At 37.4% G+C, this 14,589-nt stretch overlaps 1 protein-coding gene across 9 annotated transcripts in view; it reads left to right on the top strand.

Moving 5' to 3' along the window:
• Positions 1–14,589, top strand: part of LOC117179920 (interferon-induced, double-stranded RNA-activated protein kinase-like) — a 262,085-nt gene that overhangs the window by 209,276 nt on the left and 38,220 nt on the right. For 8 of the 9 annotated variants that reach the window (XM_033372137.1, XM_033372136.1, XM_033372135.1 and 5 more), the window contains 5 exons: positions 7,527–7,669; positions 7,763–7,861; positions 10,034–10,210; positions 10,298–10,453; positions 10,520–10,657. In XM_033372137.1, the coding sequence (XP_033228028.1) occupies positions 7,527–7,669; positions 7,763–7,861; positions 10,034–10,210; positions 10,298–10,453; positions 10,520–10,657 (713 nt within the window). Of the gene's footprint in view, positions 1–7,526; positions 7,670–7,713; positions 7,862–10,033; positions 10,211–10,297; positions 10,454–10,519; positions 10,658–14,589 lie in introns of all 9 variants that reach the window. The other variant, XM_033372131.1, reaches the window with a different exon arrangement.

Raw genomic sequence — 14,589 nt, 5'->3', positions numbered from 1 at the left:
CAGCCTTATCCTTGTATGCGGGGCTCTACAAAGATGGACGAACCCCTTTCCCTAGCTTCTCGTGGGAACAACAATGACAACACCAAACATAGTTGTAGTAAGCGCGGTTCAAAACAACATAACGCGCAGGGCTCCCGACAATGGGTCGGCCAACAATGCCGACCAACCTAGATCTGGGGGAGCCAATGAAAATGGATTTAATGCGATGGATCGGCGGGATCTCGCAACCTTTTGGTGGATGGAGCGACTGAATCACGACTTGCTAGAGTGCTACGATGCGAGTGTGGCCCCTGAACGGGGTTACATGGCACGGCTGCATGCTCTGTGGTGCGAGAAACACCCGGAGCTATGTAAGCGGAACGCTTACTCTACCACAGCTAGAACAAGCCGGCAACAGAGAAAGAGAGGCGACACTAAGACCAACCGCGGGCATACATCCAATAGATGAAGAGCGATGCTTTACGACCCGGAGAAACATCAACACCAAGGTTTCTCTCAAGCCTAAAGATCTGGCTGAAATGGATGACGAGCTTCGTGGACATTTTTCCGGAGAATCCGAGCTCTGGACTATCAATTATTGTGTGTATAATGCAGCGAGAGCTTTGGCCGATGCGAACCTTAAAACAAAACCAACGGTTGATCATAAGACCAAAACACGAATGCATCAACTTGCCATAAAGATAGGCGGGGCAAGACAGTACGCGTCCCGCATTCAGTGTGTGATTGATTACATCACATCTGTCAGGAATTTGACCGCCAAGGTTCGAAAGTTCGCGCGCGAACTCCGAACCCGTTATCACACACTTAACAAGTAAAAGCTGCTGACCATCAGGCAGCATATTGTTGAGAGAATACGGATACTATCTGACGCTAAGAGAAGTCTAGAGCGGAGGGAGAGGTGAGTCAGAGAAAATCAACAGTTTCTCCCTGACCCATCTCGACTTTTCCAAGACCCTTTGGTTACTGTCGAACACCCACCCAAAATAGAAGAGGTCGAAGTATTTTGCAGAGAAGTCTACGAAGTGCAGCATAGACTGGCCGAAGACTCAGAAAATATAAATAGCTTCAAGGAGTTATGTGTTGCCCTCATAACACCTCATAAAGAATGCCCACTCATCACTACGGAGGAGGCGAAAAAAGTATTAAGAGGGATGAAGAACTATTCCGCACCGGGACCAGATTCTATCAAAACCTTCTAGGGGAAGAAATTTTCTTCAACCCATCAGTATTTGGCCCGTATTTTCGCCTCATATTTGAAGTCGGAAGAACCGATTCCTGAGTGGTTAATGGAAGGGCGCACAATACTCCTGCCGAAAATAGGCAACTTAGCTGACCCGATGAATTACAGGCCAATCACTTGCCTGAACACACTTTATAAGATATTCACAGCTATCCTAAATGATAGGATTGTTCGAGCAATTGAACCTTTGTGACAAAAAATGTATGAACAACGAGACTCAAAGAAAGGCGTAGCGGGATGTCGGGAGAACCTGCTCATCGATAGATGTATCTGCAAAGATGCAGCATTCTATCAGCGTCACCTATCGATGGCCTGGATTGATTATCGGAAAGCTTTCGATTCGACCTCCCATAGACTTATCATCTGTCTTTTGGAAATCTTAAAGGTTCATCCGCGAATAGTTAAGTGCATAGAGAGATTGATGCAGCTTAGGAAAACCAGATTTACTATCTCATCTGGAAAAAATCGTATGACAACTAACAAGGTCACCTTTCAGAGAGGTGTCTTTCAGGGCGACACCATGAACACACTCCTCTTTTGCCTTACATTATTGCCACTATCTCTAGCACTTCGCCATTCCGACGGGTACTTGTGCGGCAAACCTGCAGATCGAAAGTACAAGGTCACTCATGTATTTTACATGGACGATCTTAAGATCTATGCTAAAAACAAAGAGCAACTACATCTAGCTCTAGGGATTGTCGAACGATACACTAAGGAAATTGGAATGGAATTTGGGTTAGACAAATGCGCCTAGGTTTATTTGAAGCGAGGAAAAGTTAATGGCATCCCTGAAGATCCTGAGCTCGTTAATAGAAGCACTATACGACACCTTTGCGCTGGAGAGACTTATACATACCTGGGCGTACCAAAGAGCCGCATTCAGGATGTGACATCTATAAAGGATACTCTCCGAAGCAGATACAAACGTCTCATCCGACAGATTTGGTCTTCCGAACTGTCGGCGAGCAACAAAGTAACTGCAACGAACATGCTTGCCGTCTCGGTAGTACTCTATTCATTTGGAGTAGTTCCATGGACGAAGAACGAGCTTACATCCCTTGATATCGGGACAAGAAAGGTTATTCACATGAACAAAAGCATTCGTCTTAAGTGTTCCGTTCCGCGACTGTACATCTCACGCCGTCAAGGTGGTCGCGGAGTATTGAGTCTTGAATGTCTTCACAACAGGATTATTCTGGGTACAGCACATAGAGTCACAAATGGAAGAGACCATTTTTTAAAAATGGTCAGGAATCACGAAGAAGTGGGCAAAGAAGCGTTTCTGTACAAAGCAGCGGAGGAGGCTGCTGAAACACTCGGACTTGACTTCAGTATTAGGGGTGAGCAAAATGCATCAAATCTTATCCATCTCGAGTACTCACTCCTGAAAGCCCGGATTAAGAAAGCTCAAGAGAAAAACTTTCGTGAACAGCTCCTAGATAAGAGGATGCACGGTATCTTCCACAGAAATGTGAAGGATCAGTCAATGTCTTGTGAGCTAACGTTTGCTTTCCTTAAATCGTCCGGATTGAAGTCTGGTACGGAGGGTTTTATTTTTGCATGCCAAGAGGGTGTCATTTCCACCTTAACATACCGTCGCCACATTTTGAGCCAAGAAATTCGTGATGATAGCTGCAGGGCGTGCTATGCACATCCGGAGCATTTAGCTCGGGGTTTATCTTAGGCCCACAGGCCCGCTGTTCATTGCAACATCAACTTTGAAAACCGCGAGGAAAAGAGTATGCATGTCACTCATGTTTGCATAAAAAAAACAGTTTGAGTGCATATATTTTAGTTTTACAGATATTTTTTTTTAATTATGAAGGATTTCTATATATTTGCTTGTTTGTTTCTAAAATACATCTACTTCTTGCAGGTGCAAACATAATTTCTCGCGTAAACTCTTTCAAGTGTGCGCTCGCATCTGCAACGCGTGATATTTTGATGTTGTAGTGATTATGTTGTCATAGTTATTGTAATAGTTGCAATGCTGGTATTTGGAAGGAACAAAAGTACAGGTTATAAATCTTTTTTACAACGCAACAACAGGAGGCGTTGACATTCTTGGCCAAATATACTATTCATATATGGTTCAATGTAAAACGAATAAGTGGCCTCAATATTTGGTTAACACGATCAAGTATCAAAACTTTGCAAAGCTGCATTATAAATTTAAATGTAATGTGATCATAAAATGTCATTATGAATAAAAATGATCAAACTTCTGAGGTTTTTCTATACATTTATTGGAAAGAGAAGTTTGAATTTTAACCGGCCTGAGAGGCCCGGCTTGCCTTTTAACGTCAGGATTTTAGCTTGCCATCATGAGGGTTAAAATGTAGGACACCAAATACACAAAATTAATTAAATCGAAGTTGCATCGCTAATGCTTTGTTTTATGTTTTAACACAGTTGAGGCTCGTTTTATGTAAACTAACACAAATATACCTCAAATGATGTTTTATTTCAAGTTCAAGATCTTTATGGGCTACTTTTAAAACAATATTCGAAATTAATTATATCCCTTGACTATATTTGCAACAAAAATAAAAGCAAGACCAACATGGAATTAAGACTTTTTTCCGTGTTGCTGCCTGGTTATGGCGACGCAGCCTCTGCTTTTTTTAATATGTCCGATGTAGAGCCTACTAAGAAATACTAAGATTTATTCGTAAGGAATACTCGTAAGACTTAACACGTTCCTGCAAACATATGTCGATTTTACTTGGAAGAACCCTTATACTTTCTAAATGGATGAGGTGTTCCTCAGCGCAGTTATCTACCTATATAGATATATATCTGCGTTAACTTATTACACTCGTAAAAGCTCGTTTGGGCTTACTAGTCTGCATGAGTTTCTATGCGGCTTTTTCAGTAGGGGTTCTATACTTTGAGCATTTTATCATCGATACACTCGATGCTCATTTTTTTTAATTGGCAGACGCGGGCTTAGCACGTCGCTCATTAAAGCCGTTCTCCCGTCCTTTAATGACTATGGCACATGTTTTAGGGCATTACTCGTCCTAAATTGTTTTGTGAACGGGGGTACGACGCTGTCCATGCTTTTTTGTAACAGCAGTAGTACCGAATGTCCCATTCCACCTTCTCAACATTGAAGAACTTAGCGGCGAGATGCCAATCTGCCCTCTCCCTCTTTTGACCCTAGTATTTCTCCTTTCAGCCGGCTTGCGTTCGCTGAAAACCTGGGATGTAGACTTCCATTGTGCCATTGATTGCTTCTTCTTCTTCGGCGTACTCACAATCGTCGAGCCTTATGAGCCTGAGGGGCCGAATCGTCGAACCGTCAAGGTTCCGGTGCTGTTCTGCAATTTGATGAGCATAGTGTGTAGTCAAAAATTTTACTGAGATTAAACTTTTTGTTTACCTTTAGTCAAGGTACGTGTAGAAAATACGGATGCTTTCATTTCACCACTTTTAATTAAGGGGGGGGGGGCGACCCATGTAATAACCCAAAAATAAGGGTATATTCTGGGATTTTTTCGGGGATGAAGAATATTACAAATCTTTCCAAAATTTTAGTGGGTTATTAAAGAATTTTTGAACTACAATATAAATTGTTCTTAGCCATAAATATTAATAAAATTTTTAATTATAAGGGCGTTGCAACAAAAATGTTTATTTTAACCAAACATTTCCATGAAATTGTTTAAACAATAATTATTTTAAAATAACTTTTTTGCCGTTTAGAGTGGTTCACCAAAAAAAATAATCATTTTAACTATTTGTATATGCAAGGAGAACTCAATTGGTCAAATACTTTTTGAGTTATCTTGCCGGCAATATTGAAAAATGTGAAACCAACAAAAACGCGTTTTATAAATGTTTACTTACATGTTGAAAATTGTTTTTAAAAAATAATTGTTTTGGTTTCTTACGGGTTTTTTCTTTATCGACCATTCTAGCAGCATACTTCGGCTGAAAATATTTCGGAGCTGGCAGTCAGCATCGTCCGGCTAGCGCGAGGCGCCTTTGAGGAGATAAAGAACGCGCCTGCGACTCTGAAACTGTTGCGGTATGTCCTATATACCGACTTAATTCTCTATCAATAATATCACTATTCTTGATGTCGTATCTGTAATTTTAATTAGGATGCTATTCAAAAAAGCTCAAATGTACTATTTTAAAAAGAACACGTACTAAATTTTTAAATGTGTTAACATTCGAAAACTTAGAAAGTTTATAAATAACATTTATTCTGAATTAATTTTGGCGGAAACTAATTTATAAATCGGGAATTAGAAAGTAAATCACCGAATCTTTTCACAATTAGGACTAATGAATTTCTACTAGTTTCGGCCTTGACGGCATTGTACTGACATATTTGGGGCGGTAGTTGGTACACTTTTGTGCACAGACTGTTCTTCAATGAAATGTTTTTGGGCCAATATGAAACCTAAGAAAGATTGTAACGTACGAATTCGACAGGAAACCTAAGAATATTTAAGATGGTGTTAAGCATTTATAAAAAAAACATGTTCTTTTTATAGCTTTTAGAAAATTTAAAATTGCATTTTTGAATATCTCAAAACACGTCTCCTCAGAATAGATGAAATAATGGATATTTCATTATATTCTGAGAAATCATTAAAAATAAATATATAATTACAAAACTCCAGGATTTTAGCAGTGGTACCCTAGACAAAATCTGTATTGAGTCAGTACGCAAGTCTGCAAGAAGATGACTGAGAATGAACTCCGATTTCCAAGATTTCCGCAGTTCACGGCCTTGTGGAGGGCGAAAATCGCATCACAATTACTGGAATTGCTCTTCTGAACTTGAAATCAGTCAAGGCAGCGTTCAAAACGTCATCTTCTTACAGACATAAGGTCTGCTTGTTAGTCAAAAAGATGACGCCAATCGATAAAGGGCGTGATTTTTCTGCACGACAACGCCAGGCCACACACAGGGAATACAACGCGTAAAAAGTTGGGTAAAATATCCTGGGCTACACTGGAGCACCCTGCCTACAGTCTAGACTTACGTCCATGTGGTCACCACATGTTTCAACTTATGAAACAAGCGTTCAGAGGTCATTGTTTTGTGAACCATGTAGGGTTAAAGGTTTCAGTGCGCAATTGGATCATAACAAGCCTGTCTTCTTTTTAGGAAAACTGACTACAAAAAACTTTCAATGATGTGATGATAGCGTGTTTCCAAAAGGAGGGATCATGTGGAAAAATAATATCACTGCTTCGTATTTTTCTTTCATACCACGAAACTTCTATGAGCAAATTCTCTTTTATATGTGATCCACCATCACTGATTATGAATAAATTCATCCAGTGATTCTAGGTCCACCTTAGTAAACAAAAATGTTTATAGGTCCATACCCAGTGAATTGGACTCATCTGGTGGTATACATATTTATGCTAACGGACTTAAATTATACTTTAGCAGTGAGGAAGACCCGTTTATAGGCCTCTGTTTTACCAGGGTTTTTAAATAAAATCATATTACAATTGTCTATACCGCAATGCTGCAAGACATGCCAGGGGAGCTTACAGATTAACGATTTATCTCTTATTGTTCACAAACAAAATAAACATAGGTTAAAAGCACCGAAAACATGAAAGCACATACTTAACCTTAGAAAAAAAGGTATTAATTGCTTGCATATTATTATAGAGAACGATCCCAAATTTGAAAGAAGGCCTGAAGATAATAAACATACTGACCTGAATTTCCCATAGATCATATTTTTGCTCAAACGCAACAATTAATGTTGTTACCTGTATCCATGGAATCGATAGCTTCAAAGTTTATGGTTTATCGGTATTTTCATACATATCGTTCGTGAAGTTTCTCTGCGTCAAAGATAGCAAACAATTTAAACTGGCATGCAGGATGCAAAATGCGGGGACAAAATTAATCGAGGCTGCGTAAATTCAGAAGAAATATATTGTCATTTCTAACTTATAATTTATTATTTCTATCTAAAAAGAGTTAAAAAGACCTGCCTTTAGGCGTTTTTAGAAATCCATATGTGTATCTAGACCGTTGTCCGAAACTCTGTTATTGGTGCCTGGGCACGACCAAGGGACCTTACATTTCGGTCTTTCACACTATCTCAACGCGCTTTCATGCAGCAAAACCCGAACGATTGCTCTTTTGTATGAGTTACGGCAGCTTCTACTTTCGCTATGCTCATAAAAAAAGTTTAGAAAAAATTTCACTACGAAGTTTCATTTACATCGCTGGTACAATGCACCAGACTTCCAGTCATCCACTTTTAATAAAATATGAACTTTTCTATTATTTCAGCTCGGGCGTTAGTGGAAGACATTAATTCCCACAGTGTCTCGTTCCGCAATGAAACAGAAGAAATTAACCGAAAGCCTATCTGTTCGAAAAGGTGTGATGATGATGATGATGATGATGATGATGATGATGATGATGATGATGATGATGATGATGATGATGATGATGATGATGATGATGATGATGATGATGATGATGATGATGATGATGATGATGATGATGATGATGATGATGATGATGATGATGATGAAATAAATTTACTAAGTAGTTCTAGTGGAAGCGATTCGCGTGAAGAATCTGTTGATCATCGCAGGATATGCCAATACAACACACCAGTGGTTAGATCTCTTTTCTTATCAGTACAATTAATAATTTAGCGCACGCTTTGCGTGCGCTGTATGATATATATTCAGGGTCGCCTAGGCTCAAGTGCCCGGACCTAGAAAGCTGTATAAAAATACAAGTAAATAAATCGGAAATTCCTTTTCGAGAAATTAGTTCAAGTTTTAGTTTTAGAGTTATAGTATATTTAGGTTGGACTAATCAGGATCCGTGGTGGAGTTAGCGATCGTAGAACAGCCGTCACTATACTAGGTTGGACTACCGCTCATGCTCAATATAGTTACAATAATCAACAAGCAGCGGAGAACAAGTCTCTAGGGATGTACCCGGTGACCTATCAGAGTATGCAGCCTTATTCTTGCATGCGGGGCTCTACAATGACGGGCGAACCCTTTTCCACTCAAGGCTGACTTGCTAGACTGCTACGATACCAGCATTACCCTTGCTCTGCAAACGAAGATGAGGAAGCAACATTAAGACCAATCGCGGAAAGCACTCCTACCGTAAAAAAGAAACTTGTCCAGCCCAGAGAATTACAGGCGAATGACTTCTTTAAACACAGTGTATAAGATCTTCACATCTATCTTAAAAAACAGGATTATTTGAAGAATTGAGCCTGTGTGGTGAGAGATGTACGAACAACGTGCCTCGAAATAAGGTTTAGCGGGTCTGCTGATTGACAGTTACATCTGCAAAGACGCAGCAGTCCATCAGCGCGTCGTGCCAATGGCATGGATTGACTACCGAAAAGCATTCGATTCATTGTCTCGTAGACTTATCATCTGTCTGCTGAAAAGCGTGAAAGTTCATCGAAACATATTGAGACGCATACGTTTGAATTTAAAATTTCTTTATGGCCGAATTGTTCTAAGTACTTATTTCAGATCATCAGGGCCTAATTCAGGTATAGAGGGTTTCATTTTTGCATACCAGTACGGTGTCATTTCCACCTTAGTGCACCGTGACCCCATTTTATGTCAAGAAGTTCCCAGAAATAGTAGCAAAGCGTGTCATGCACACGGTAAGTACGTAGAATACATACTTTTCAGGTATCCAATTCATGCGGGAGCAACGTGTGTCTATAAACATAATGCGGTACTAAGAGTTTTTGATCCTTCTCAAAGACTTCGAGGTACGAACTATATTCGTGATCGAATTATTGGCTCCGGCCGAATACAACACGACTGCTAAGGAGAAGAAAAACAACGAGATGTATCAAGACCTTAAAAGGGAGCTATAACGACTGTACCCTGAATATTTGTTTAAAATAATTGTTCTTGTGATAGGTGCTCTCGAATTTGCGAAACTATCGCTGGTTCATTACCTTAAAGCCATAGCCGCCTAACAAAAATATGCCAAAGCACTTGCGCGATTCATGGAGGAAGTTTCCTTAAACCCACCAATATCTGTCCCCCATTTTCACCTCATATATAAAGTCGGAGTGTTTGGTGAAATGACGATCAGCGTTCCTGCCGAAGGTGGGTAACTTGTCTGAACCTGTGTGGCGAGAAATGCATGAACAGTGAGGCTCGAAGAAAGGCTTAGCAGGATGTCGGAAGAACCTACACATCGACATATGTCTCTGCAAAGACATAGCATCATAGCACCGCTACCATCGACATATAGAAATGGACCGGTAACGCTTTGGCGAGAACTGAAATGGGCTTTATAGAGAGAAAAACATATGAGACGTAGACCTGCCTTTATCTATTTCAGGACTATGTCAAGTGAATTGGTGGCCCGGGTATTGCCTAAATATTCTGTACGGTTGATTAAAAAAATTTGTAGTTATAATAAATTGAATTTTAAAGAACATTCATTATGCACATGAAAAAGAGCATGCACGTTAAGTTGTATGTTCCGCACTTTACATCTCACGTCGTCAAGGCTGTGGCGGAGTACTTAACCTTGAATAATTTCACATTGATTAATGAGTTGACAGATTTGAAGTCTTGGTTCCCATGTTCGCCTTGTGTGTTGTAAAGATTGAAAAAGATATAAATAATGGGTAAGATAATGAAAATAAGTATGAATGTTTGGAAGTCACCTTCTTCTTCATTCGCCTTTCTTTATTTGCGCTTTGTGCGATTGTAATTTTGTTATTTTATTAAACAAAACATTAGATCGAGCTTTGAAACACATGAATTTTGTATTAAATTTCCGAACAGATTCAACATTATTCTACACTCTACATTCAAATGGCATTATGCGGCAAAACATTGAGGGAATGGCTTGACGAAAGAGTGGGCGCTACACCACAACCAATCATCGCTACGATAGTAATACAGATTTTAAACGGTTTAGACTACATTCATTCACTAGATATTGTTCATCACGATATCAAGGTAATATATTTTATTTTATATTGTAAAAAGGTAGAAACACAGCAATGAAAAATATATCATTGAAATTGAATCTGTTACTTATTTTAGCCGAGCAATATTTTTATATCGAAGACTGGGCAGCTTCAAGTACAATTGGGAGATTTTGGATTATCGTGTCCTTTGCAAAGAGAAAACCATCATTCTGTACTTGGCACACATATTTACGCTTCGCCGGAACAGTTAAACGGCGAATGCAATCCTAAGGTACGCATGTATTGTAATTATCTCCTTCTTTGTTTTTCTTTATTTACCAGTCCATTTTTTTTACAGAGCGACATTTATAGTTTAGGAATCGTTCTGATTGAAATGCTGATACCGATGCAAACATTCATGGAGTGCAGTCGAATAGTAGAAGCGTTAAAATTGGGGCATATGCCTATGCAACTTACCGCAACCTATCCAAAATGGGTAAGTTCAAAGTTTTTTTCTTAAACTTATTTAATTAGGAGGATACATTTGTTTATTTCTTATATTAACCATTATTTTGTATGTTTTATTGCTTCGAGCGAATATTAAAATTGACTGTTTACATTTGACAGACATTTTTTGAGTATTTAAAGGCATTAAATTGTTGAGTAAATGAGTTTGCGTACTCGTATTTTGCGGTTCTGCGTGCGCAAGCAAATCACTGTCGCATCTCATGAGTGAGGGCGCTATTGTAACCTCTTCCTCTAAGACTGTTAGTGTGTTAGTATATTCAAAGAATTCTGTGAGATTCGAAGTCGTTATAAAGTCGTGCTCTTAAATACGTGTTCTTAAAGTCCTGCTGGAAAATATTTTGATTCGGTTGCTATATTTACCAACCACGCTGTTCAAAGTAAGAATTTTAAAGAAGAGTATAATGTTGACAAATTTAAATAGGGGTTTGATGTCTTTATTTTTTGTGAGAAACTCACATTATCAGGTTATGTATGTCATTACAAAAAAGCTTTTAGCAACGTTATTATTTTATATGTAATTAATTCGTTGGTCTTGCTTATCGGTCAGCGTACCTCATACCATGGGGCATGGTTGTCTGTCATATTTTTGCCGGTTTATTACACAAAAGTAACATATTTGAATGAAAAGTATACAATATAATAATTCTTGAGAGTATAATATAACGAAAAAAATTACTCAAAACATTATCAACTCTAAATAAATATTATCTGATCAATCAAAGTGAATTATGTCGCAAAATCTAGTTATAACCCTTTACTTTTTAAAAATTTTATTCAGCGTGTAAATATATGCGATTACCTTCAAAAAAGATCTTGCTTATCGACGGATACCAAAGACGCGATGATTGAAAATAGACTTTGATTATTAATGTTCTAAATCTTACTTCATGATCCGATTTAAATCCTTTTGATAAACTACCTAGCCCATGCAATTAGGACTACCATTGAAATTAAGAGATTTGTTTGAAGTTTTCGGTTGTAACCTCAAAGCTTACGTGCTGCTCTTTTTTAAAGGAATAAAAAAATTAATTGCGCCGTTGAATAAACAGAACTCTGTCAAGTATATTTTTATAGAAAATTATAACTAGGAATGGAAATACATATATAAACTTTTTAACAACAATACTTTATATTTGTGAGTTATAATCAAGAATTTCGTCATTATCTGTATAACTCTGTTATTATCGACCTTGAATCTTATTAGAAAGAACATATTTAACGGTCAGAACAATAATAAAATTACGAGATTCACAAGATAACTTAACTTTATTATTTTTTCTATATTCTCGATCAAATTATTATCGACCTGTTATCAAGCACTGTTACCATCTCCACAACATTTTTCAGACATTATGTCCCGTATGTCATATTGTAAGATTTAATTAGGTTTAATGTAAGTGCTTAATTTCACCATACCCCACTCTCCCCTAATACGTTTAAACAATGTACAAAATCTTTTCTGATTGGAGCACTCGGCCTACTTTTACTAATTTTGTTCTAACCTCTAATGAATCTTTTGTTATTTTTATCGAATTTTTTGTGTACATCACGAGTCCGTCGAGAAAAGTTATCTGTCGTGTCGAACTTTTTTTCTTTTTATATATGGTTAGAAATTCGAAGTGTATTTGCATTTTTAAGAAGTCCATAAACTAATAATAATACGTGCTAGAACTTTCTACACTCCCCAAATGAAAAATTAAACCTTTTAACTTAGCGCTATTATAGCAAAAGTAAACTACGTTGCCGTGGACCTGTCGTTAATACCTTTTTCTCGGATCACGAAAGAGCTGTAGTTGGCTGTGGTTAGCTTGACCTCGAAGTTTATATAAACTCTCTTAAGCCTTATAATTTTCATCCGATTTTAAGGATTTCACAGATTTCATTATTTTTTTAAAACTTTAGGTTTCAAAAAATAAAATATTTCAAAATATTTCATGAGATATCAAAGATTCCAACCACTTTGAAATAATTTAAAGATATTCCAAACATTTCACAAAAATTTGGGACAACTAAAAATCCAGAAACTGTAAAATTCCCGCATTGGAAAAATCGATAAAAATAAAAGTTCCGAATAATGAAATTCTCGAATTGTAAAATACGCGAACAATAAAATACAAAAATAATAAAACACTCGAATGAAACAGTCAAGTTTTTAGTGAATACTATTTACTGAATCCAGAAATATATACTTTTTTCAATTATTGGTATTTGAAATTCAAACAATAATAATCTTAGAAACTTCTTAGAAACTAATCTTAGAAACTTAGAAGCCTGTTTATTATTAACAATACATATTTCCCTAAATTGTTTAAACAGCCCGGCATAAAAAGGATAAATTACTATAGTAGAAAACGCTGCCAATCCTATCCCTGGAAAAAGTGCGAGGGGAAAATTAGGGAGGGCCTACTCTTCGGTTTCCAAGTGACCAAACTAGTTGCCGATTATAATCTTTTTTTTTCGTGTACAATGTGTCCACACGGATTGAGATATCGTGTATAAAATTTGACAGATTAAATAAAAACCACTGAAGATAGTTTGTATACATCAATATGTTTATAATTTTGATGAAGTTTGATGAAGTTTGATGCCTTTCAGATTTCTTGATTCGCGTATGTTAAGCACTTACACCAAATTTGGACTAAATCGTCTAAACCTTAAAAAAGATTAACATAAGCAATAAAATTTGCACATTCGTTGCAAATCGACAATTAAGTATCTGTACACACGTAACCTATCACTATTTTTGGAGGATTTTTAGCGATTTCTAGCGGAAAAAAAAAAGAAACTTTGAACGTCGTTAAAGTCGAGATCACGTGGCTAAATTCGTTCATGAAATGGTTGTGTAGAGAATGAAACAATTTTCATTTTTTTGGTCCCCACTACGTTCACACGAATTGAGATATCGTGTTCAGGATTTAGAAAGTTATACAGAAGGCACTAAGGAGCGTTTGTGTCCGACGCTGAGTCCCGCCGGTCGGTTCACTGTCAACAATAGTTATCAGCTGATCGATTCAACGTCAAAAATTAGGCGTCAAGAATTATGGAAGTTGATTGGCGAACTCTGAAGAGTAAACTTTAGCACATTGTTGGTGTCGATATGTTTCCAATTTGAAATTTATCTTTTAGTTTTATGATAAAAAAAATGAAAATCATTCTAAACAAAAGCTTCATGAACGAACTTAGTCACGTGATCTCGACTTTATCAACGTTTCTTTTTTTCTCCATTAGAAATCGCTAAAAATGTTACAAAAATAGTGATAGGTTACGTGTGTGCAGACACTTATTTGTTGACTTGCATCGAATGTAAAAATTTTATTGCTTATATTAATTTTTTTCAAGGTTTAGACGATTTATTCCCAAATTGTGTCAGTGCATAATATACGCGATTTAAAAAATCTGAAATGTATCAAACCAAAAATGATCCGCAAAGTGCTGTAACTCGAATGGTAATATCCTATTTTATCAATTTATAAATAAACTTTCATCTATCGCGGATATCAAAATATCGTCTATCTCGAAAATGTCTATCGAATCGTTGATCCCAATGAAATCTTCAGATTAGATCAAAATTTAAATAGGGTACGTGAACCCTAGACTGAGTGCCGGTTTTGGGGCTGACATTGGACCTAACTCCTCAGACAAAGATCCACTCCTAATGTAAACAGCAAGTATGAGTGAATACTGTGCATCCCTTGACAGTTCCTCTCATCCGTCCCCAATGCATCGCATCAGTTCACGGAACAACAAACTCTGGGGGCCCTTTCTCTCGGGTTCACTGTATTTTCAAATTTTAAAACTTTCCAGTGGCATGAGGTGCTATCGCAAATTAATGGCCGCTCTCTAGATACTCTTAATAAAACATTTTTATACAAATCATGCTATATCTTCTAAAATTATCGA

This window comes from Belonocnema kinseyi, chromosome 9, assembly GCF_010883055.1.
Source record: "Belonocnema kinseyi isolate 2016_QV_RU_SX_M_011 chromosome 9, B_treatae_v1, whole genome shotgun sequence".
NCBI classification, from domain to species: domain Eukaryota; kingdom Metazoa; phylum Arthropoda; class Insecta; order Hymenoptera; family Cynipidae; genus Belonocnema; species Belonocnema kinseyi.
This window is presented reverse-complemented; position numbering and strand designations above follow the sequence as displayed.